Here is a 25,296-nt window from a genome sequence, read left to right as displayed (position 1 = left end):
GAAATTTGTTTCTTGTCTGGTTTGCAACTAAACTAATGAGCTTCCTAAAGAACATTTAACCATCTAGTCATTGTGACTCACTGTCTCTATTGTGTTTTTGGACTAATGTATTTCTCAACTGAGTTTCAAGTAAATGTAAATTGTATGAATGAAGATTGTGATTGTGATAAAAAAGCTGTTCCTTGTGTATTGGCATGTTCTGGTTTAAAATCTTTATTCAGCTACACATTCAATCTTTGCACTTTCAGGTCCACCTTATCCTGAAGACTGAACTACAGATCTATAGAGTGATCTGTAGACTGTGCAGATTATCAACTGAAGTCATTGTAATACTCTGGGATTTGTTTGAAGGGCTTGCTATATGACAAGGCTCATTGCCTTACTGGTAGTATACATCGGAAAAAGGGGAAATGGTTATGAATCTGGTCTAGTCAATTAGAATGTCGTCAAAGCAAAGGACAGCAACAATATGTTGCATTCACTTAATGTATACTGTGGTAACAGTAAAAATATACATTACTTCAATATAAAAAAAAACACATAAAGAAACTCAAGACCAGAACCATTTCAGTAAACGGTAGCAGCAGGACACCAGAGAAGTAACCACATCCATGAGCCATGCAATATCACTGCCAGATACACAGCATGGAAAATCACAAGCACATGTACGGTGCACACACACAACCACCCATCCTGAGCTGTGGACAATGGCTTACAGACGTTAAGCCATGGTCTTAACTTCAAACAGTACATGAAAAGAAGCTGAATAAACACCAGCTAGCACCTCACACCTTACCCGTGAGATAACCTGCATGGACAGTCTTTGATCGACAAAATGATGGGGATGTTATCAGAGTTACTGACTCTGATAACAGACCAGGGGTGGGTGAGTATTCTGTTGCTCGTGTGTCCTGAGCCACTTTCCAAGTCAACGCTGAGGTGCAGACCCACTGTGGCTGCCAGGCAATGAGAAGCCTGGTTGTTAGATCTAACCTCTGAGCATCATGTTATTTATGAGATGGATCAGCAAGTTCAACTACAAATCACCTACTAATGTTAAACGTTCACCTTCCTTTCTCTGTTCTTCATATCTACAGCACAGCACCTCCTCCCAAGATGTGATCGCATTTCATGTGCACTACTTTATTCAAATACTATTATAACATAGTGCCACTACTTCAGTTATCAATTAAAACAATATACATTATCTCATAAAAATCATAGGGATAGCACAGTTTAAAAACTAAAAAAAAAAAGATTCATACATTTTATTTGTCAAACCATGCAAAAATTTGGCCTCTAGTCAAGTTGGTCATGGAATTAACAATAACGATTAGTTATATCTGATATGGTCTGCTACCAACAACGTTTTTCATTTTAGAGGTCTTCACAACCTGGATGACGGAACACAAAAGTCAATAAGATAAAATTCATTATCATGTTTGCATACTCACCCAGTTGCAGTGATCCCAAATGCCTTAACATTACAACTGTGCATTCTATAATTTTTTGAGTCAATGCCCCTGACTGGCTAGCTTGAGTATGCTATACCAGGCCGGTGGAAACATGATCATTTGAGGTGCGCTTACTCCCTGAAAAGTCATTTATTTATCATCAGAGATTGCATGAAGATTCCTAAAGCCTGAATCATTACTGGCTGTTTTCTATGTTTTAGAAAATGGTCATTCAATGCTTTATGTCATTTTCATATTAGTAATTTAAAGCAGCTGTTTATCGACTACTTTGTGAATCCTACCTGACAGATTCGGATGGCGTTGTCCAGCACTGTCTTGGTGTCGGTGTTGTAGTCGCTGCATGGTAGCTGGGCGTGGCTAAAGTGGGCCTGCAGCAGCAGGTGGGTCTTGGTGTGGGCACTGTCATAGGAGTGGGGGTTGACCTGCAGGGGGAGCTGCTGAGCCAGCTGGCTGTTCAGCTGGTCCTCGTTGTGTCTGACGGGCAGCTCGGCATACTCCTCTGCATCCTTTGAGACAGAGATCAAAAGTGAAACAGGAAGTGGAAAGCATGTGGTCAGACCATTTTAACTCCAGCATCTGTACCTTAACAGCTGCATTTAACTCACCGTTGTTCTGGCTTTACCCTGCTCTGAAAACTCCCCTTCCCATAAAGACTGCAAGGGAATCTTTTAACCAGAACTGAGAAATGAAAAATTCTGCACACCTGCTTATAAAAATCCATCAGTAGTTGGCACGATAATCTGAATTCTTCAAATTATTTGCAGGAAATTCCTGAGGATGAATGAAAAAGACACAGTAAAATGGACTGGGTCATGAAAGAAATGCCAATGATGATCCATCAATCTGCTCACTAAGGGTTGTGTGTTGAGCCTTATTTGTGGTTGTTATACAGAGAGATGCATGGACACGCATGGCTCCTCTCCACTAATTCACTCCAGTTCAACTTCGGCTAATGTAGTCCCATCAACAGGCTGTGCAGGAGGCATTTGTCACAGCCCCCCCCCCTGGCCTGGACTGTTAAGGCTCCATCTATCATTGACTGAAGCAGTGATTCAAAAGCTAGGCCTTAAAAAAAAGGACCTGACCGGGGTGGGGGCTGGGATGAAGGATCGGAATTGGAGTCATCTCTGAATGATTTATCATTCAATGCCATTGTGTCTGCATATGGATGCGCTGGAGAACAAAACTATAGATCTTTAGGTAGACATCATAACCAGTGACTCTACCCTGCCTCACACCCTGTGATGGTGACATTATCAGAGATGGAACAGGGAGAGAGTAGTGCTGTATCTCCACAGAGAAAACAGAAAGAGCTGAGTGAGGCAAACAAGGAGGAGGCAGGTGCAGGTGTACACCGCTGAGATCCACTGTGGGGTCTGGTCTACAGTGCAGCTGCTACACAAACACAATTCACAAGTTTTACAAAATTATCTTTTTGAATAAAAGAAAGGACGCAGAGACTTTGTGACCTGACCTGATGTTCAAACTAGTTAATTTCCAGAAATGCTAGTAATTGTTTGTGATGCATTTTAGCAAAGCTTCATTATCTTTTCTACTTTTGTTTCCGATGCCAAAAGTCATTCAATTACTCAACCAATTGAAGAGCAATATAAAGCAGGTCTGATGATTTATTAATGACTTAAGTAATCACAAGCAAAGGGGAGGTTATTTAAAGCTGTCACTTTGGACTGTGAAAATGCTGACTGTCATGTTTCACAGTTTTATTATATATTTTTTTAACGTCTTTATTAGACAGTTAAGGCAGATGGGAAAGTAAAAGGTTAAACGTGAACCTTTTGATTGCCAAGGAGCCCCATTTAACAAACCTTTTACTTAATACTAACAAAAAGTAATCAAACATTGATTAAAACAATTGTTGCTGGGCTTTGCGTTGTCAAAGACTCTTTTAAAGAAGTGCAGACAGGCAAGAGCATTTTTTTTTCCCACTCTAGCAGAATGATAATGGCTGCAGCCAGACCTTTCTCCATCGCTGGCACAGCACTGAAGAGGAAAGCATGCCTATGCTAGACTAACAGGTTGTAATCAAGCCAGAAGTTTACTCTGATTATCTGAGCCATATTTAATGTCTATTATAATACCACTTTGCAAGGGAAAGTCAATCTGCTTCAGAGTCAGTCTATTTATGAGTATTTTGTGCCACTTATTAGGTGTGATGTTCTGCTCACTGATGTCTGGAAAAAACAGAGCAAATCCCAGGCAGTCCCAACGAGCAACCCAACCTTTGGGTTTCACCTTCCTCTAGGCTGCACTCTTTTAACTTGCTGCGTGATCCAAGAGCGGCCTGCATTGCCCTTTTTTCTTCACCCATGTTGACGCCGCTGTTTCAGAAGCCACTGTTGGCCTCCAGGGACAATGCATTTCTTCCAAGCTGAGGAAACGAGCTAGGTATAGGAGTGGGACGGACTCTAGTGCGGTCACAAGTGAGGCTTACTTCATGTCTGGAACGATACTAGAAATTAGCGTGTACTGTACGCTTTTAAGCTACGTATATTTTTTAGCATTACTTTTAATAAATACTATTTGTAATTATTAATTTCTATTAAACCCCATCTGCCCTACCTTTGTTCCCCTACAAAAGTATGTAGTGTAGTAGTATTATATCATATTGCTGCTGTGTTCCCAGATCTCTGCCAATTACGTGATGGTTCAACATTATTAGAGCATTACCAACAAGAATGATCTTCTTCAAGTGTTGTGAAAATGAAAGCAATACTCTGATTGTTCTGTTTTCTCCTTTTAAATGACAAATACAGACATGCCACCTGTTGCGAGAGTTATTTTCAATAATATAGAACATCCAATCTATTTGGCTGTCAGCTGTAGTCTTTTTGATGTGTTCAAGTGCAGCTCTTGATGAAACAACAGTCAGCCTTTGTTGCCGCAAGTTCTTTGGTATTGGGATGGCCCAACTAGGCCTGTCACAACAATCAATAAATCAATTAAATGTACAATAAATACAAATGAGCTCAACAATTTTGCCTGCCTCAATAATTTCCATTTGCATGCTTGTTTGTTTTCCTCATGTCTCTGACGTGAAACCTCTTGTCAGTCACTCTGTCTCTGGGTGGGGAGGCGGGGCCCTGCCCCTGACATAACACAGAGTGCAGCATGAGAGCCCTGTGAGGAGTAGCAAGCCAGAGGTAATGCTAGTTGAGGTTTGAAGGAAATAAAAACAAAGATGAAATTGGTTTCAAAGCTGAACGCGTCAGATGTAGTGTGGGAGCACTTCAAACTGAATGACCGCGGAGAACCACTTCACCTGGACGAGCCGGTATGTTGCATTTGTTGCAAAACAGTAGCAACTAAAAGCGGCAATACAACAAACATGCATCTGCACCTAAAGCAGTCTCTGTCTTCCCGACAGTCCACAATCACTGGGGCGTTTAGTCAAAATACAAACAGGACAGTGCAAAATGGTGCACACTCACAGACGGTGCAGTTTGCTACATCGCTGAAGAGATGCAGCCTTTTGATACCGTCGAAAAGCCGACATTTCGACAAATGCTGCAAACATCTGACAGCCAGTACAAATCGCCTGGGAGAACATACTTGTCACAAACGGCAAGTCCACAACTGTACAGCGTGAAAGATGATACACTAAAGGGTTAGGGTTATTGTTTTTGGTTGGGTGGAATTCAAGTGCAATTTTTGCTAACAGACTGAGAGCCCTTTTTATTTATTGTTTCTGGTTGTCTTGTTTATGTATTTTGAATATTTAAGATGTCTTCTTCACATTCCAATTCCAATGTTAAATATTCTTTAGAAATAAAAGTTTATTGATATTTGAAAGGGTGTACTTGCATCATTATGCCATTATCATTATATAAGTTGAAAAATGGTCTCAAAACGACAATATTTTCGTTTATTGCAATAATCTCTGGGGCAATTTATCATCCAGCAAAATGTGTTATCGTGACAGGCCTAGGTCCAACTAAGATGTCTGACCGCAGCAGTTGTTGTTTTTCTGTGTCAACATTATTTAAGGTTTCCCTCAATGATCCAACATTTCTAATATAAAACAACATGACTGACTGTCTTGTTTTACTGAACGGACACTGCCATCTTAGAAAGCAGAGACAAACACAACAGGAAATAAAAACAGAGACAAAGGCAGGCAGTGTGGCGTTCAGAGAGAAAAACAAGTGTAGGGTGTGTGGGTGTTGCTCATTAGAGGCCACGCTGCAGCAATTAGGGGGAACTGGAGGAGCATGCCAGTGCTTTGTAGCTAACACTGGGGGAGTGGATGGGGCGGCAGGGTCAGTGGCCTATTGTATCACAGCTTGTTGGGGAGGGAGGCAGCCAGGCATGTCATGCTCTGGTCTGCTTCCCACTATATGGGTGCAAAGAAGAGTGATGTTAACGGTCTCTGTAGCCTCCCCTCCATATGTTAGCATCATTACTGAAGTCAGGTTGAGCCACTGAACCCACAGAATGGACTTACTTTACTATCTGGCTGCATGGTGGATGTTTAATGCAAGAAAAAAAAAAGTGAATTTAGATCCAAAAACACACAAGTAATCAATGACTCTCTAGTATGAAATAAGAGTTTTGAAACTTAATTCACACCATGGTAAAAAAAAAACAACAACAAACAAATAAAAACAAAACATAAAATAAAAGTCTATTCAAAAGCTGTAAATTGCCCGAACCACAACCACAAGAAACAAAAGAAAAATCAGTCAGCCCCATGTGGCATATCTCTGGTGAGATAAGGCCCACTGCAGTTTTAAAATTACTGCTACATCACATTTTCTTTTTCCATGTGCAGACTCAAACCAACCATGGTGGTATCCTACAAACAAGTAGTCTGTGCATATCCACGCCTGACATGCCTCATTCACAATACAACTGAATTCCATTGTTGTCTATAACTATTGACATCATCCTGCTACGAGATAGACTAAATAGAACCCCAAATGCGTTTTAACTTGCCTCTGTAAATTGTCTCCAGAATATACAATTCTTCCTCCAGAAACATTTGAAAAAAAAATCAGTGGCCAGTATGTCTTTGAAGGAACCACTGGGCTTGGACCAGAGAGCCACATACAAAGAGGGGGAAATTAGAAAAGGAGTAAAACAACAAAACACAGCCCTAATCCTTTTAGGAATCTAGAAAGCACTGAACTCCACCAAGACTGTAAAATCCTCTACACCTTTTTTTTGCACAAAAAAACGATTTATCTCTGCATGCAGGCTGCATCACACACATGGTCACAGATGATAAAGGAATACATGTGGCATCAATTTCATGTGCAGTGGTGGAGATCGTTAGGGAAATAAAAAATTCTTGGATCAACAACACCAAAAAACAATCACTTGTTTCCTGGTATATGGCCCTATTTTCTATTCTTGCCTTGGAACACAGTGTGTTCAGAGCTGAAGCAATTTGTTGATCCCTTCAGGTCCAGACAGTTAAACACACAAACATGCGGACATCTGCGTGTTCATATGCACAGAGTCACACACACCAAATGCGCGATCTCTTGCATGAACTTGCAGATGATGAGCATCTGTACTGTGAGCCTAGACAGAACGGGAAGATCAAAGCACTTACAAAAAAAAAAAAAAAAAAAGAGTCTTGTTTTTGGAAAATATCTTAAATACGTTATTTTGTTACGTATTGCTTTTGAACAGTGATGAAATCCACTAGGAATCATTACTAACAGAAACAGACTATAAGCCCATTAGAAGCAGTGTTAAAAAAAAGAGTGTGTCATTATCCCCCCTCAGTGAAAGGTGTGAAACCACCATGTCTTGTGTTGACCCCACCAATCAGGGGCCAGAGTGTGGATGACCGTGTCAGTAAAGCTCCAGAATGAGGAAAGTTAATGAAGCTCAGACAAAGGTGCTAATTTGATGGGAAAGCGTAAAGAGAGTGAGTGAGTGAGTGTGTGTGTGTGTGTGTGTGTGTGTGTGTGAGAAAGACAGAGAGGGAGAGGGGGACGGAGAGAGACAGAGATAGAGCAGGAACTTTTCCTGGTGTATTATGTATTGGCAAATACCAAAAAAGAGAAGAACAACACTGCGTGTCTTCTGTTACTTTTCCTCGGTGGATTTCCAAAAAGTTATCAATATACTGATTTTTCACATGCCATTCACACAAGATATTACATAAAGATCTTAATCTGCCAGATAGTGAAGTCAGAGGTTAGATGTTACACGGTTATGACTGGGCTACAACAAAATATGACATTGAAAAGTTGCATTGCGTGTGTACTGGCTAAGATCAGTGAAGTAACACCAAGTTCATGTTCATATTAAACATAATCAACACTAAGAATAAGTGTGGTCTTAATTTTCATGTACAATTGCATCTAATTTTTTATTTTTTTTGATAACACGCATTTGATTAGAAAATAGTTTGTGAGAATCAAATCTGTTTATGGATTTGCTCTCACAAACAACAAACGCAAAATGACACTGTAATGACTTTGTACATCATGAGCAAGATGTGCGTAACAACGATCTTCAGCTACTCTGACAGTGTATACAAAGATGTGGTGCTTGGAGCGATCGCCCTGGTCTTCTGTCCAGGGTTGGGCTGGCCTGGCCTGAGCACAGCTGATAATTATCTTGCTTTCCATTTGAACTGGGAGGACAGAGTTCTCTTTTGGCGAGGTCAACAAGAACACTCCCTGAAGTCAGATTTTTTTGGTGTTCGCACTGCCAAATACTTTGTAATGTGTTGTTATAATGCTGGCATTGATCAGGACGACTGACAATAGCCAACCTGACCAGAACTGGTTTTCTGACATATGGCACTGATAAGACAGATATAGTACGTTTAGTTGTGTGTTAACAGTGGGAAACTCACCGTCAAAATGGAGAGCAGCTCATGGGTTGGCAGCTCAGCCCTCAGTCGCTCTTTAAACATACGGATGGTCTGATGCTTCAGGTAGTAATAGGAGCTGATGCGACCGTACGTCAGAGGCTCAATGGTCCGATCATCCTGGGACGTTAATGTGAACAAAATTTGACAATCAAAAACTTGATCTCATGTTAAATACATCTGTGTCATGTTACAGACAACACCCTTATTTTCAAATGAATACACATGCACCTCTTTTATCTCCATGCAGTAAGAGCACTCCAGGTCCCGCAGGCTTCTCTCCACCAGGGTGGACAGGAATTTGTTGATAGACTCATGGGTGATGTCTTCTAGGTTGTAGTAACTAAACAACACAGGCCATGGAATTGATGTTACAAACATACACAAGGATATGAACAACCATGTACTCGTCATATCAAAAATAAGTAATAATAAGAATAAGACTTCAGACAAGGATGAAAGACTTGATTGGGTTTTTTGATTCTCAGGGCTGCGTGGAAACCCCACAAAACAATGGTTGAGTAAAAATGATTTGCCACTACTATGTTTACACAGTGTGCTGCTTCAAGTCTGGCGCAAATGACTCCCAGGTTAGACTGTTATTACCTGAAATAAGACAACTAGTGGCCAAAATGGGTTCCATACTCAGCTCTGCTTAGTAAGAGTTACCACATGAGGCTCAGCAGAAGTGTAATCACAGACAATCTTCATTAGCTCATAATGCCAATATTTGTGCATGGTGTGTGCAAATAAAAATACGAAGGAAACCAGACATGGTTCATTAAAGCTGGTAGAAACAGATGCTGAAAGCCCTGTAGGTATGTCTGCAAGAGTGGAAAATCCTGTTTGGATTTGCGATGTAGGTAATGTTAAATATGTCTTAGTCAGAGAGCTGCTCATTAGTGGTGGGCTACCGAATAGACATGTATCACTAAATGGGTTATAAGTTATTATTTGCTTAGGTGTGAGTTTAAATAAAGTACTGATGTGAGACCTTCCTTTTGTTTGTTTCAAAAAGATTGAATACAAATCCACTCTTAGAAACATATGCAAGTCTTTAAACTGCACTGTAATTACTCAGTGGCCAATATTCCTTCTTAGTGCCAATCACTAATAATTCTGACTTTGAAATCACTTGTGCAGATGTGTGGTTTGGAGAAGGGAAGGCTGCTGTTGTTATGAAATTCGGATACTGTATGTTATGTGGTGATACTCTGAGGTTTTTTTTCAACAATTACATGAAGACTTGCATGTTCCATGAATGACTTTCTCTGCCAGTGGCATTTCAGCAATTCTCCACTGTTGTTTAGTTCACACAGAACCAAGCATCTCCAGCGCGAAGACGCACCAGTGGTACACATCATGATGATGATGTGTGTTTTTTTCAAGTTGTCTCCCCTGGGTGTCCTCCTGTTAATCTAAACATGAACCTGCTGACAGTTTATAATCATATGGATGCTGTTACAATATGCTGTGATTGAGATCCTGACCCACCAAACATCCTGGAAATGCCAAACTTATGTTTTTCCCCTCAAAATGACATAATTACACAATTGCCATCAGTAAACAGGACGCTGTCTGACTGTCACTGGTGGGGAGGGCCAGGACGGCTGACGCTGCGGTGAAATTTCACCCCTTGCCGCATCTGAGACTGTCACACAGAGGAGCATGCGGTGAATTGGATCCGGACTCACAGGGCAGTGTGAATGGGCCTAGTGATTGGCCCGACCCCAGACTCACTTGAGTGACTGCAGAAAAGAGGACTATGTCCAAACTAAAAACGGTTCTATATTTTGAACAGACTCCGAAGCCCATCCTGTGAGTGACGAGCGATGCTCCAGTGTTCTAATGAATGACTCAGAGGGTCTTCAGTTCCATCAGCAGGGAGACTTTCTAATAAACACTTTTAGATGTGGTTCGGATCCATTGCACCTTCCAGCTGTTGAAGGTGAAGGTGACGTTGTGTTGCGTACTGTGAATACAACGTCTGTAGTGTTTGTTGTCCGTATGAGTTCATTCAGTCCATCCGGTCCAAAGCACAACACCAGAGGAGAACACAGCAACTGAAAACGTGCTTGACTTCCTGAGCAGAATATGGAAACAACTCATGCTCCAGTTGTACAAGGACCAAATGGGTCGTAGCAGACGCTCTGTTTTCCCACAGAACCTCCCCAAAGAAACCAGGAGGAACGTGGTAATCATCCCTTTCCAAGTCCACTAAGCACATGTGCACTGCACTGGCAAACTCCTATGAACCTTCCGGCATACTTTCAAGAGAAAGAGCTCAGCAAACCAGCTTGAGGTAAACCGGACCTGGGTGGAATTTGGGGATTAAAATAGTAATTGATCGGAACAATGTATCTTTGATGTATTCAATGTATCTTTTAATCCTGCATGCTTGGCTATTCTATTTATGTCCACCAAACAGTTGATGTAGTAAATTAACTACTATCCATTTTTCTTTATGAAAGCCTAGCTCCTATATTACAAAGCAACTTAAAATAAGATTAAGAAATGTCTAACCTGAGCATCTATGTTCTTTATGTGAGCGAGCGTACGCAACAGCGCTGCATTCTGGTATTTCACCCAAGAATATTCTTCTGTCCATCTTTTTTCTCTCTCAGGGGTTTTTTTTTATAGCGGGGGTGCATTCCACACACACACGCGCACACACACACACACACAGCTATAAAATATAGAAAAAAAAACAACCAAACAAAAAAAAAAGAAAAACAATCATATCAAGGATGAATACCAATACTTCAGTTATCAGGTGGAGGAGGAATATTAGATTAAAGTAATTTTGCAGTTGTCTGCATAATGCATGCAAAGCAGGGCTGACTCTAAGAAATGATCCACTTCTCATATTACATTAAAAACAAATGATATCTTCATGATCATTATACAAAATCATTTATTGTGCAGTTGGGAGCAGGGAGGAGAAATCACAGCCTGACTCGTGGGCTGGAAACAGACGTTGAAACGGGTGACGGCCATATTTAATGTGTGTTTTATGTTAAGCGTTTCTTTCATTGCCATTGCTCAACATGTTAACAGCAGACAGTTCTGGGTGCTGAATGTGTTTCTCACTGAGCACATTTCACAGAATTTTACTGGTGGTGGGCCTGTCTGATTAAGTCATGGCCATTAGCATCATCACCATTAGGCTCCTGATGGCGCAGGGAGGCGGCCTGCAGACGTTTACGATGCCCATGGGACCCCGTGTCTGTGTGTGTCTGTGCGGGTGTTGTGGAAGTCAAAGGCTGAAAGCAGTGGCGACAGATTAGCTGTTCGCATATAAAACACAGCTGCGTGGAGATGTTGGCGTCAGGGGATCTGCACATTCAGACGCAACATTTAAGACACTGAATGTAACATGAAGCTGATAGTGCGGGTGCCCATATAATTAGTGATTAAAGAGCCGCAATAAAGGCAAAAATGTGTTTGTCATACTGGAACCTGATTTTGTTATGATTTAATGAAAAGCCTATGAGTCTGACTTAGTGTCAACTGTGAGTGCAAGGAAATAAAAATACAAGAAGCAACTGTCAGTTCAGTCTTCATCTTCCACACATTTACAGAATGTTCAACACATATACAAATGTATGAATCATTTTTTTTTCTCTCTCTTTGATTAATGTTCACATTTGACGCCGGCTACTAAAAGAATCTTTAGAAAAAAACACTCTCTGCAGAAAAGGTCCATCTGGGTAGATCAAGCATTTTATGAAATATGATGAACTCGTCATTAGGGTTAGCTTTTATTGTTATAAATAACTCCAACTCTATGATCTGTAATCAGCTATTGTTTTCAGCTACTGAGTGGTGTTCTAATTGATTTTCAGAACCCGAAAACAACCTGAAATGATGCATAAAAAGGTGTAGAGAAAAAATGTTGACTTGTTGAAATTCACATAACCAGATTAAGACACAGAAGTAACAGATATATTAAGAGGGGGGTATCAATAAAAAAATGACATTACAATGAATAATACTGCAACCACTAATAGTCTTTGTATTAGTGGGAGTTGCAGTAGTGCTGCTATCCTGGGCCACACCATAGTGTTGATGGCTTTAAATCGGTTTGTCATGACATCTTATGGAGGGAGACAGTAAAGTTAGCAGGGAAGCAGTAGTGGGATGAGATTAAAAAGAAACAAACAAAAAAAAAACAGTATGCTGTGTTTAAATGGTCCATACCAGCCAAAACACAACCAGGAATGCTGCCCGAGCCTTTCCATGAAACACTGATTCCTTGTCACTGTTGAATTGAATATTGATTAAAAACCCTGACTTAAATCTGAAAGGATTTCTGATTTCCACAGACTTGTACTGGTAAAATCCCACTGGGAGGCCTCGATAAGGGTCTGAATGGTAAATGTGGGCTGACAGCCGTGCAAATATCAACAGGCTGGAATGTTCTGGAATGGGCTCCGTCTACACAGCATATGTTTGACAGAAGAACACGGCACTCCTCCAACCAGGTTGTGAAAGTAGGCCAAGAATGTGTGTGTGTGTGTGTGTGTGTGTGTGTGTGCATGACCGACTGCGGTTGGATACGACATGTGGTTTGAGCAGGTTCTCCTAACCTGGGGTTCATCACCAGCCGTCTGAAGAAGTACGTCCAGGTGATGTAGTCCATTGCATCCTGCTTGGATCCGATAGTTCCTGCAGCAATCTCAGCGTTCAGATGGTCTGACAGCACACTGAGGAGGCTGATACACAACACAAAATCACAGAAACATCATGTAAATACAAATTCTAATTCACAGTTTTGTTTCTACAGTATTTGAGACAAGGGGCCGAATTATTATGAACCAGCAGGGCTGGATTCTGAACCTCAGTACTTCTTTTCTTCTTAGAAACAGAACAAAATCTGTAGGTGTGATTCGTTAATAGATTCTTTGATCAACAAAACTGTTCAAATTGTTTGATAATTCCAACTATCCATTTATTGTTGTCTTTTTTCGAGCAAAAATGAAATCAATGTAAGAATTTCCTTCTTGATCCTTTTCTTGTTCAATCATAGATTGCATATGTTTGGGTTTTTAACAGTTGGTCAGGCAAACAATCTGAATGTCACCTTTGACTCTGGCAGATTAATAACCCGTTAAATGAAAATAGAATTGGCAGATTAATTGATTGTTGCAGCCCCAACACAAGAATCAAAAACTACTGAGTAATCACACATCAGAACTCTGAGCCAGTCCAGCTTGTTGAGCAGGGCCTGACAAATCCTGTTAGTATGAATCATTCTGCTTCAATGCTGTGCTTCTGTACCATCATTTCTAATTAAACTAACGATGTCAGCTCAATATTCTGTTATACAGCAATGCTAAATGCAACCATTAAAAATAACCAGCTTCCTGGTTTACTGGGGTCCGGACAGCTCTCTGTATCACCATCAAGGACAAAACCTTTAACAGCTGCTAGTTGGTCGTCTGTTGGTCTTTCCCAGCCAAACCTATGTGCACACATTGTTTCAGTGCCGTGCCACCACTGGAGGAAGGTCTGGATGAACCCACTGTCTGATTGTTGTTTTTTACAACGGTCTTGGGCAACACTAAGCCCAGGATGCAGTCACACATTACAAAACAGTAACATGCAGACAGAAGAGAATTACAGCTGAAATAGTCGACCAATTATAGGCCAATACCCACATCCTACTTCCTGTCAGTCAGAGTAGTCAGATGAAAATGATACTGAACTGGAACTTTGTCCCATTCTTGTCACACTGATGGCTCTTTTCTGTCCTTTTTTTCTGCTTCTCTGCTGCATCTCTTCCTATGAATTACAGTGGTCAACACAAAAATCCACTGCCTGTATGCTACATATGACCTCTTGGAGGAACAGGTGAGAATACTAGATGAAACATGAATGTCATGTCATGGTGTGTGTGTAGGCTGTCATCCATACATTGTCCACAAGTAAACCTATAGTGTGTTCAGGTTATTAGGCCTTGATAAGGATGTTGATTTCTATATGGCAATTTCAGGGTGCTTATTTTCTGCAGCAGCAGATGGATGCAGAACAGGAGGGATTTTATTATGCTATTTGTTATGACACAGGTAGCCACACAGGTTTAACGAACACTATCTTGTTAGAGTAAGCACACTGTACATGCACAGAACAGGAGGATTCTTAATAACCAAGACGACAGACATGTGACTGTTACCTGGACTCGACAGGGAAAGGCTCATAGAGGAACTTCTTGTAGAAATCCTTCTTGATGTCGTGGACAAGGATGACTGCTTTGCCCTGATCGTCGAACTGAGGCCGACCTGCTCGTCCCATCATCTGCAGAACATCTACACACAGGACATACAAGACATTACAAAACACTGCTTTTCCATCCCCTACACCACTGTTCTTTAGATACAGTATGCAGCTCTGAAAAGTGACACACAGGATTCTCCAAACATGTGTTCTTCTAAGCATGGAATTCTTTATTAGTGTGATTGCTGTAGGCAACTTTTAGACAGAAATGTAGGAAATGTTGTTGGCTTTCAGCTGATGCTCTTATTTCAGATGTAGGACTTACACTTTTGGCTGTAGAAGCCAGAGAGCGACAAGCACTCCAGCAACTCTCCCATTAACCTCAATGTTAATTTTGAGCCTAAATTTCTGGAGGAGAGCAGACGGTAGCAGTTTTATCTCTCGCTCTAGCAGGAGCACGCTGAGGAGATTTTGAGTCTTTTTCACTCAACAGAAATGAAAAAGACATCACAGAGTTCAGCAGTCCCTCTCGTCATGTTTTCCCACTCAAGCAGATGAGAGAATGTTAAAAATCTCCACATTTTCACACTTTTTCAAGCATTGCCAAAGCTTATCTAGATTTATTCACGTTTCCAGATCCAAACTCCGTTCAAACTTTGAAATTTTCCACGCAGAAAATTCAAACCTAAACCCAAGGTTGTATTCATCTTTCAAATCCCATCAACAGTTTTGAAAATATTGTATTTTCTTCAAAGCTTAGCCGTATCGCAGCAATAACGGAGGGTCGAACCCACTCATTCTCCACTCGCATTCTTATACCCATTCAAACTGTGAAACATTCACACAGATGAGGACTTTCTCACATCAATTCAACTCTGTCATAGCATTCATACTTATTGCACAGTCACGGTTCAAAAAGTTCATAACTTTCCAGTCACTTTCTGATTTTTGCATTTGTGTGCGTGGGGTGGAATGTTGACAGCCAGAGTGGAGCAGCCAACTGAGCGAGTGGGGAGGAGCGTCTTTCACTCTCATTCCCACAGTGTTTACTCCCGCAGAAAACAGCTTGTAGGACACATGGTTCTCTGAAGACAGCCGGACAAAAACTTTTGGCTTGGTGGCCTTTTAAATGATAGAAACACTGACCAACTACTGAACTGAGTCCCATTCAAAGGAGAGGAAGAAATATCTGGAGGCAGGAAAACACATCCACTTTTCTTAACTGCTCCATTAGCCACATTTTTCACCACACACACATACATTTCACAGAGTGCTCACAAGTTTCTCACCGTTTCTTAGATGTCATTGTCTGAGTGATGGCAGGTACAAGTTGAGGGAGAAGCATGATGATGTGAGGTGAGCCTCAGCTAAAATCACTATCAAATCAACTCTTACTCACGACCAACTTGGTTACCATCACCGTGGCAACAGAGAACATTCAGGCCAGAGAGACAGATTTATCAATGAGCCAGTTTAATACACACCGTGAAACACACACACACACGCGCACACACACACACCAACATTTCAACTATATTCAACTGTTACTTTTTCCATTCATTTAAGCCAGAAACTTTTGATCATTGGTACATTTGGCACTGAAGTATTGGAGTTTGGCTCACAGGTTATATATTCTATTCTTAATCCTTCATTCTCACCTAACTATTAGGAAGCTTCATCCTTTTCAGACAGGCCTTCAAATAAATTAAAGCCAACTGATCAGATACACTATATGTGCAAATGAGGAAACTGACTGTGTACCTGTGATGGGGTAGTCCACGTAGCGTCTGGATTTGCCGTCATAGTATTCCGTTCCCTTGACCACAACAAGGTGAGCAGGGAAGTTCACTCCCCAGGCCAGAGTGCTGGTGGCAATCAAAACCTAAGACAAGAGACAAGAACTTACTAAAATGGTATCTCATATGAGCAAACTTAAACTATTTGAGAAATTAAATCTACACAGAATGAACAAAAGTAAATAGTAACTGTATGAATCATGTAAATGTTTAGGACAACATGGAACTGTAGGTAAAATGAGAATGTACATGTAGAGCATCTATCACTGCGTAATGAATCAGTCTCCATTCCTCTAGGAGGTTCATCATGCCCCTTAGAGTTAACGTGGACTGCTACTGTCTTCGGCAACAACTATCCACGCAACATCTCACGTGACTTTTCTGGCTTTTGATTTTGAAATTGTTTCTTAAAAAATGATGATGGTGATACCACAAGCAAAGTTTCATGTTGTGTCGAGCCTTCTTAGTGTTATAAAAATAGCGTTTTTGATGCTAACGTAAAAGTGCCCGTAGCACTCAGAAAAAGTACATTCAGATTTCACTCTTGTGTTAAGACAGCTGTTGACAACAGTACAGAACTCATCATTCTGTGATAAAATCTAATTGAGTAAAGTGCACAACACTTGGATCAAGGGTGACCAACGATACGGATAGGTCGAGTTGTCAGTTCATGTTTTAGATTAGCTTTATTTATCGCACAATAGCGAAGTTCAATTGTTGTAACAGCTCAAGAGGCAGCAAGTACAGGAAAATGAATCAGACAAATACACACATGGTTAATAGAAATAAATAGAAAACAAACAAACAAACAAAAAAAAACTAAACAGGATGAGCTCCTACCTGGATCTTACAGTTGACAAACAGCTCCTCCACAGTCTTTCTGTCCCTCTCATGAAGGCCTGCGTGATGCATGCCAATCCCAAAGGCCAGCGTTAGCTTCAGGTTGGAATCACGTACTGTGGCAATGATATCCTCTATCTACAGACAAACCGGAGCACAGACATAGGCAGATGAATGGCAAATCCAATTACAAACTGACTGAGTGACTGACAATGACACGACTGAGGGCTGGTCTGTCATACCATGTCACTGTAAACTTTACATATCTGTCAAGACTAGTTTAATAGGGATGTGCACTCGCAGAAAGATGTGCAGCCGAAGGTAAAGGACATGAAAAGGTGAAGGATCTGTCCAACTTAACAGAATCCACCTACCAAACCTCCGAAGCTCCCTAATTAACACATTTTAGCGAGTTAATCTGCACACAACCAGACGTAACAACATGTTGTGGTTTCATGGGTCGTTACTTTAAAATGCTGGACTCTTTAATGGCGAGGAGCAGAAACTTCCAGAAATCTTCACTGGCTGCGTGGCTCCCAGACTCCAAACACACGTGAGAGCCACATCAATCATCTCATTTAACTCTGGGCAAGAAACCAAATAAGCAAAATCCCCCAACTGTCTAATCTATCCGTTAAAGCCATCAGTCTTAGAAGAGCTTTTTGACTCCTGTACTCTGGGTTTTTAACATGAAGAGTTATATATAGTCAGGAGGAACAACACCTCAGTGGTAAACAGTTGCAGACATGTGGCTCATTTGCATGGCTCGCCTCTGGTTCCAGTAGGATTGGGGCATCTTGCCTTATATTATACAGATCTTGTGTCTTCCAGCCAACACAAATAGCTTCTGGGTTCAAGGAACAAAAAGGAATACCGTGTGCTTTGCCAGAGTATACAGAGTCAGCAGAGCAAAACTGCAGGAGTAAACAGAGACGGACACAACAATTGACATCTGTCTATTTGTGCTCTTTGTATTTTGAAAAATATATAAAGATAAAGAATGGAAAAAAAAAAGAATAAATAAACTCTTGAAGTCAATCCTCTGCTTCTTTCAAAACTGGATGTACATCATCAGAGTCAATGGTTCAAACTGAAGAGCATCGTTCAAAATACTCTAACTAATCAAATCTAAAAACAGGCACGGGGTAATGATAAGTAAGAAAATGGAGGAGGGGAGTGGAAATCCAGGCCTGAGAGAAGGAGCAAGGGGTTACAGGCAGCAGCAGAGGGAAGAAAGAGCTGTCAGGTCGGAGAGGGGATTTGGGGCAGTGGGTGACCCCCGGTGAGAGTTAAGCAGTAATCGCCAGAAGCCTGTCAGTCAAACAGCAGGGAGCTGAGCTGCTACACGGGCCAGCGCAGAGGAGCAGCAGGCAGCGGCATATATCAGCGGAACACACACAGAGGCTGGGGACGCTGTGTGCGCACATATAGAAACTAGGCCTATGTTCTAAGACTGCACATATTTGCATTGAGACAAGGTATCTGCAGGGTTCAGGGAAGCAAATTCAGCAGCGTGTAACAGTGCCACGTGTATCATTTCAAAACTTTGAAAAATCAGGGCGGAATTAAAAATGCCACCACAGGTATACTTATTGTAAACAGAGAAAGTGACGACTGAAATGATTGTCAGAATGTGTTTTTTGTCACTGTCGGCAGACTAGAAATGATGCTCTGTTGTCAAGTCATATCAAAAGTTTCATTTCTTTATCTAAAATGCCACTATTCAGTCAGCCTGCGATTTATTATCAAAGTAATGCAACTAGAATTTCAAGCAGGTTCAAGCACTTTATCCAAAATCCAAGCGTTTTCAAAAACCTTGAAATCACCACATTTCCACCACCTGTACGAATCCTGCGATGATACGGTGGTTAAAATGGTGCTCAATCAGTGATGACCTGATCTGTCTGACAGAGATGACATCACAGATCCTGTTCAATCTTTAACCCGTATAACACAATGTGATGAAACCATGTGATAGTAAAACCAGCTGATAGTTCCCAGCTGATAGTGTTGAAATACTATTAGCAACCCTTTCACATGTGAACCCAGAGGAGTCATTTGCTCCCATCTTGAACTGATCCCAAGGTATGCACAGACAATATAATGGAGGATGACACAGACTTTTCCACCATAAGATGGTTTGAATTCCATCTGTAATTACACTTAAACCAGCACTTACATAGAGAAACTGAGCATCAGCACAATTCAGCCAAAGGAGGAGGAGGAGCAGGAGAAAAGATGTACAGGGGAACGACAGACATGTGCTAATATTTGCACCAACTGTGTCAGCTCTCTGTTATCACACTATAGCAAGATCAGTGAATGTGATGTTGCTCATCACATAAGATAATATCTGTACAGAAGCAACATTTTGATTGTGCAGTGAGAGAATGCAGGCTGTAGCTGTGGTAGCTGGGATGTAAAACAGAAGCCTCTAATTCAGTCGACCAGCAGTTTACAAGTGCTGTGGGACAGATCACTTTTTTTGTGTGGACACCTTTTTCTGTTTTGTTGTATCTGTACTTAAAGCACAGTGTGTTCAGCTGTGAACACTGCTGAAACCTGGGTGACCTACACTCAACGCTGCACCAGACGACATCCTGTGTAGAAACACCTGAAGCACAGCAGCTGTTGCTGCACTGCTAGTATGCTGTTTTCACTGCGCCTCCCCGGTGCACATAGTGTTACTGTACCTCTCTCTCATCCTGGTGCAGCCACTGTTTGGGGTTGTCCTCTGTGGCAAGGAAGGCGATGAGGTCCAGGGCAGTCAGTCGAGTTTGCCGTCGTGATGACACAAAGATCAGCACTGGCTTGGCCGGCGAGTGGCTGCGTATTGCTGGAAATTCACAACATACATTTACAAGCTCCACATACAGGTTTTTTTGGATGCTATAAAGCCATTGTTCCATTTAGCCTTTTCCTGTGGCTGCCTCACATATGGAGACATTTAAAGGATATGGGTGGTGGTTTCAAGTCTCAAGTTTGACACTAAGCCCCAAGCCCACTAATGCCTACTGATGACATCATTCTTTAAAAACACCTCACCTCACCCCTTATATACAGTATCAGATACATTTTTTTTTAAAACGGTTCACTTAATTTCAAAAACAACTGATCACTTTATTTTTTAACACACGCACGCAAACAAGAAGAAAGAGTGCATTTGCTGGGGACCTTTTTTCAGCAGTGGATTAATACATATTAAGTGTATAGTAACAATTTCTGGCAGCTAGGTGTGTATATAGTGAAGGAATGATGAGTCAAATTAATTACAGTGTGTGTATTCATGGTAATTAAGGAACAGTGTGGTTCATTGAGATATTTATGACAGACTTATACACACATATTATGTCTGTATACATATATATAATATGTATGTAAAAGTCAGACTGTCTTTTGTATGAAATTTACAGTGTTCTTAAGTGAACTAAGAAAATATTGTCATGTAAGTAAAACTGAAAAAGGGTGTAGAAAAGTCTGTATACACCTTGAGTCATCAGAGCTTAATTGTCCCAGTGAGAAATACCTCATGCTGCTCCGATTGCATATTCAATTAGAAGCTGAAGACGTGAACAGTAATTATGTCTCAGTACCACATCTGTATAAATGTGCTTTCAGGTAATTCAAGTACAAGTGGATCTGTACCTTGGAAGGTAGGCTTGTTCATGCTGGCCATGCGGGGGCAGTAGTGTTGACCCGGGAAACCATGGATGTGAACTTCCAGCGGGACTGGGCGAACAGACGGACGGAAGTTAAACAAACCCACCTGTTACAAAGAGAGGAGGCGAGAGGAGGGGAGGGGAGGGGGAGAAAGAAAAGAGAGAAGAGATTTAATGTGAGCAGCTGGCATCATGAAGGCCCATCTGGCTGTAATGTAAACTGTCTGTCCCTGTCACTGAGGCACAGAGCAGCAGGTCACTGCTGGACTCGGCTCCGTTCTGTTGAACCTTTGATGTGTCTGCTGTGTTTATTGTGTGATAAGGTGATATAGTGCAGTGTGTGAACAGGACTGAACTCAAAGTGTGTTATAGGATGTTGTGAAAAGTGTGGAGCATTATTTGGTGTGTATGGCTGTAAGGGTGGCTGCATGTCTACAGGCATCTTAAAAGCCTGGATAATGGATTGGACAGCTACAAATCTAGCAGCTCATTCCCGACAGCAGCCAGCCAGTTGGATTTATGGATGGCAGACAGCCAATCTGGTTTGCTAACAGTGTCTATCTACAGCTCCGGCAGCAGAGCAAAAGCCAAGCTACAACAGTCGCTGTGTGAGTTTGACATTACTAGAAATGGACATTTTCATGTTTACAGTAATTATAAAAAAAATATTTTCAAAAATATTATAAAAGATATAATATTTGAAAATACATATGCAATGAAAAACAACCGTTTCACATAAAAAAATAAATAAAATACTTTCAAGGAAATGAAAATAATCTCTCTTAGGAAAATATGTAGGTCAAAATAACCCAAAAGCGGTTTTTCTAGCCCTGAACCTATATTTGATCTGTGTCACTCAAATTTTTCTTCAGGAATAAGAAAACCATTCCAGTGAAAAATACAACCACAAAAAAACCAACATAGCTCTGTTTTGCAAATCATCTTGTTTTACAATTCTCAAAACCAGATTTAAAAGAAAAGAGAAAAAGAAATAAAAACAAGTGTTTGTTCATGCATTGTTACTACTGCAGCTTCTTGGATTCTTCACAGCAGAGTTGTCTGAGAAGCTACTTACATCAGATAAATGTTACCAGTGGAAACACTTGCCACAGATATGTTCTCTACCTCGCTCGATCAAACTCTGTGTTGAAGTGATGACAGTTTGTAGTGAAGCAGGCCTATTTCATCAACCTGCCAGGTGATCATATTTAGTGGTGCTAAATCTGGACCCCATCTGCTTTAATGCATGTTTTAACATTGGCACTCTTGCATGAATTGCAGCTCACATGATGAGCTTGCCACACTGGATGCTTGTGTAGTGCATGACGGCTGTGATAAGTTGTGTGTCCACCCAGGTAGCGTTGCTGCTGCTGCACGGTTCCTGTCTGCCCTATCTGTTTACATGGAGTTTGTCTTAATAATTCTTCATAAATATCATCAGAAAACAGAGTGCGAGACTCCAAAACCCTCGATGGAGCACACGCAGCCAGTGCAAACGCTCTAACCTGTTAACATGGACGACAACACGAAAACAAGATGTAACGCCACTTTATGTAGACGTGCAAACTTTTGGTATTCAGTCAAATAATTTCAGTGATTCTTCTTTGCATCATTGTGATGTTCCCCACTGCTTACAGCTTACAGGCCAGCTCATCCATCTGCATCACTGTAGTCGTGCCTGATGAGTACAACAAGCACTGCATCCAGGCACAGACGGACGACAATTACAGAGATAAACTACGTCATTAACTCCAGGCTAAAAGTATCCGTTTAACTTAATTACAATTATTATATACATTCAATCTGCTATGAAGAGGCAGGCAACCACCGAAGCGTAAAAAAAACTTGGACCAGTTTCTGGCCAGCTTCACTGCAGCAGCATTCAAGGGGTCAGAGGAATAACACTGATAGGGCATATTTTAATCCATGTTCTGGTATTTACAGTAAAAGACAGATGCTGTTGTATGATTTAGTGCCATGATGGATATCTGACCTGTCCGATCCCCAGCCAGTCAGCGAGGTCTCGAGCATTGGCCAGAGCTGTGGACAGACCGACCACTCTGACACTCCTCGAGGTGTGGGAGGAGATGAAGTTTGTCCTGGACACAATGACCTCCAACACTGGACCCCTGTCCTCACCTGGTCAGACACAATAACATCAGTTAATCAGAATGTTTATGTAGCAAAACGTATGTTTCAGTGTCCTCACACTGGTATGGGGTTTCTAATGGAAAATGTGCTTATGGAAATAGCACTGTGTGTGTTAAATGCTAGTTATTTCAGCTACTACTTTCAATCATATTCCGCCTAAATCATGCTGGATGGTGACAGATTAACATTTACTTTTAGCACAGTTTGATCAACATAAAACAAAAAACATTCTCATGATGGCAGCCTTCCCAGTTTTGAGTATGCATGAAGAAACATGGAGATGCAGCTGCTGGTAGCTTGTCCAGGTGATGAGGAGAGGACGAGGAGAGGTGGACTCACACACAGTCAACGTTGATGGCAGTGTTTCCAAGATGTTGAATTTTTGATATAAAGATGCCGGACCACATTATCATCCCCATCTTATTGCTGCTGCTTACATTCACCCTGATGCAGATTCAAAGGTGCTCTATATGTTTATGTATATTTTTATATAAATAACTGTATGTATGTTCTGTAATGTGTGTAGCATGAAGGAGTCAGGGCGAGGTATAAAGACAAAGGGACACCTGGTCACCACATAGATTTGCTCTGGACTCTTACCCAGCAGGTGGATCTCATCAATGATGAGGATGGCTACTTTCTGAACATAACTTCGGTTCTGCCAGCTTCTGCTCACTCCATCCCATTTCTCGGGGGTGGTGACAATGAGGTCAGCCTGCGCTATTGCTCTCATGTCTGGGGTGACGTCGCCTGTCAGTTCCACCACTCTGCACACAGACAAGAACAAGGGAAAAAAGTTTCTCTTTTCATGGAAACTGGATGGATCACACTATTCTGTGTACTATGGCTTTGACTGCAACCTCACTGAACTTACATTTCTCATCAATGCCATACCCAGTACGTTCCTTAGCTTCGCAAAAAATCTCTCATTGTACTCCCAGTCTCCTGCTCATCTCCTCACAATTTCTATAAAAAAGACTTGATAAAGACTTTTTGAACTAATTCAGAAGATCTACTCTAACAAATGATTTATAGCTGATCAGTCTAGCAGAATCAACATTTCAAATACCTGCGGTGAACCGTGAACAGTATGCAAATTGAGAATTAAGTTCTTCATTACTCAGTTCCATCCAAAACAAAAGAAATTCACTACAAAGCAATACATGATTTTGATTCCAGTACATTTTTAAGTTTATCATTTGGCTTCGAAGGCGATGCATGTGTCTTCTGTAACAGTGGTGCTGAAACAACAGAACATCTACTGTTTCATGCTCTCATACTCTGGAAACAATTCATTGAACGGTTAGGTAACAGAATCACAGCAATGCCTGTTTTAGATCATAATAGTATTATTTATAGCATCTTATTACCTAATGGTCAGTGTTTTGATAATCTTAGCTAGATGTTTTATTCACAAGGTCTAAATCATGCATGGTGTCATCCACTGAGGGTGGTGTCTCAATTGTCACTTACTTCTTCCCCAGTTTCTCCTCAATCCTGATCTTCCAGTCCTCAATCCTCTCTCTGACCAGAGCTTTCAAAGGCGCGATATACACCACCTGAACTCACAGCAACAGATAACACATTCAATCACGAGAAACTGTGTAGGGTTTCTAGCCATAGGCTGGATGTAAATTCGAGCTATCTCACCACAGCCTCCCATGTTTAAGTCATTTGCTCTTACCTCAGCTTGGAGTGACAACCACTAAACTGATCATCAACACTTGGGTAACAGTATTATATAACTGCTGACTGTGTTTCTAAGCATTTTTTCTAAATAATACAGACAATGAAGTATATGGTTAGAATAAAGTGAAGAGATGTTCACATTGTTCTCTGACACATACCAGGTTAGTATCTCAATGGTGAAGCTTTCATTTTTAATTTTATACTTCTGTATCCATTTTTTCAAAAATCACGAAATGTGTTGATTTATCCTAACTGACAGAAAAATTCATCAATCAACCCCCCCACAGGGCTCAGTGTCAAAGCTCTCCCTGCTTTAGACCATTAGTAGGCCTATGAAAACCGGCTTTCATATGTCCTTTATACTATATTGTTATACCAGTTTCTTTGAGTTTTCTGTCACCGTTTGTTAGATTTAAGAGGATACGGTTTGAGTTGAAAAATCACAACATGTTTAAAAGGATAACTTCTCCCATCTGGGTATTTTGCTGGTCTTTTTACCCTGGTGCCAATGCTATGGCATTACAAAAACGTGACTGGTCGGTTTCAATGATGGTACTGAACCAACATTAATCATGATGTTCTAGGAACAACAACGCTAATCCAATCATGTAATTATCTAT

At 41.0% G+C, this 25,296-nt stretch overlaps 1 protein-coding gene across 3 annotated transcripts in view; it reads right to left on the bottom strand.

Moving 5' to 3' along the window:
* ascc3 (activating signal cointegrator 1 complex subunit 3) overlaps window positions 1-25,296 on the bottom strand; it is a 142,396-nt gene that overhangs the window by 7,328 nt on the left and 109,772 nt on the right. For all 3 annotated transcript variants that reach the window (XM_037073937.1, XM_037073939.1, XM_037073938.1), the window contains exons 26-37: window positions 24,461-24,546; window positions 23,588-23,754; window positions 22,830-22,975; window positions 20,823-20,943; window positions 19,871-20,013; window positions 17,178-17,315; window positions 16,303-16,423; window positions 14,501-14,633; window positions 12,915-13,040; window positions 8,557-8,668; window positions 8,311-8,445; window positions 1,757-1,981 (exon numbers count right to left, since the gene is read on the bottom strand). In XM_037073937.1, the coding sequence (XP_036929832.1) occupies window positions 1,757-1,981; window positions 8,311-8,445; window positions 8,557-8,668; window positions 12,915-13,040; window positions 14,501-14,633; window positions 16,303-16,423; window positions 17,178-17,315; window positions 19,871-20,013; window positions 20,823-20,943; window positions 22,830-22,975; window positions 23,588-23,754; window positions 24,461-24,546 (1,653 nt within the window). The remainder of the gene's footprint in view (window positions 1-1,756; window positions 1,982-8,310; window positions 8,446-8,556; window positions 8,669-12,914; window positions 13,041-14,500; window positions 14,634-16,302; window positions 16,424-17,177; window positions 17,316-19,870; window positions 20,014-20,822; window positions 20,944-22,829; window positions 22,976-23,587; window positions 23,755-24,460; window positions 24,547-25,296) is intronic.

Source organism: Acanthopagrus latus, chromosome 17, assembly GCF_904848185.1.
Source record: "Acanthopagrus latus isolate v.2019 chromosome 17, fAcaLat1.1, whole genome shotgun sequence".
Taxonomy (NCBI): domain Eukaryota; kingdom Metazoa; phylum Chordata; class Actinopteri; order Spariformes; family Sparidae; genus Acanthopagrus; species Acanthopagrus latus.
This window is presented reverse-complemented; position numbering and strand designations above follow the sequence as displayed.